Genomic DNA, 332 nt, shown 5'->3' on the forward strand with positions numbered 1-332 from the left:
GGCGGCGCCCGCCGGTTACTGCTCAGGTTGGGGGGCGGCCCGGGGGGACCCCCACCAGGGGCTCCCCCTTCGGGACCCCCAGGAGCAGGTTGCTGAGCCGGGTCAGACCTAAGTGGGGAAAAAGAAACAGAGAAAATCCTGCCAGCTCAAGAGAGGGCCTCCCCCACGTCCAAGCCCACGCCAACCTCAGCATCCCCCGGCCGGGGCGGTGCCAGCTGCAGCTCCAAGCGCTCTCCCTGGATCACGCCGGACCGGGAGCTGGGAAGCCCAGGAGGGCAGCGGGGAGGGCGCAGCCCCCAGGCAGGGGGTTTGGGGGTGCGGCCTCCCCGGGG

At 72.0% G+C, this 332-nt stretch overlaps 1 protein-coding gene across 1 annotated transcript in view; it reads right to left on the bottom strand.

The window, feature by feature from the left end:
* Positions 1–108, bottom strand: part of VAMP1 (vesicle-associated membrane protein 1 (synaptobrevin 1)) — a gene marked incomplete at its 5' end in the record, with an annotated part of 2,389 nt that extends 2,281 nt beyond the window's left edge. The window contains one exon of the mRNA XM_010161955.1: positions 1–108. This exon is cut by the window's left edge and continues 19 nt beyond it. Within this exon, the coding sequence (XP_010160257.1) occupies positions 1–108 (108 nt within the window).
* Between the last annotated feature and the right edge of the window lie 224 nt (positions 109–332).

The sequence above is a fragment of the Eurypyga helias genome, unplaced genomic scaffold (genome assembly GCF_000690775.1).
Source record: "Eurypyga helias isolate BGI_N326 unplaced genomic scaffold, ASM69077v1 scaffold11532, whole genome shotgun sequence".
Classification (NCBI taxonomy): domain Eukaryota; kingdom Metazoa; phylum Chordata; class Aves; order Eurypygiformes; family Eurypygidae; genus Eurypyga; species Eurypyga helias.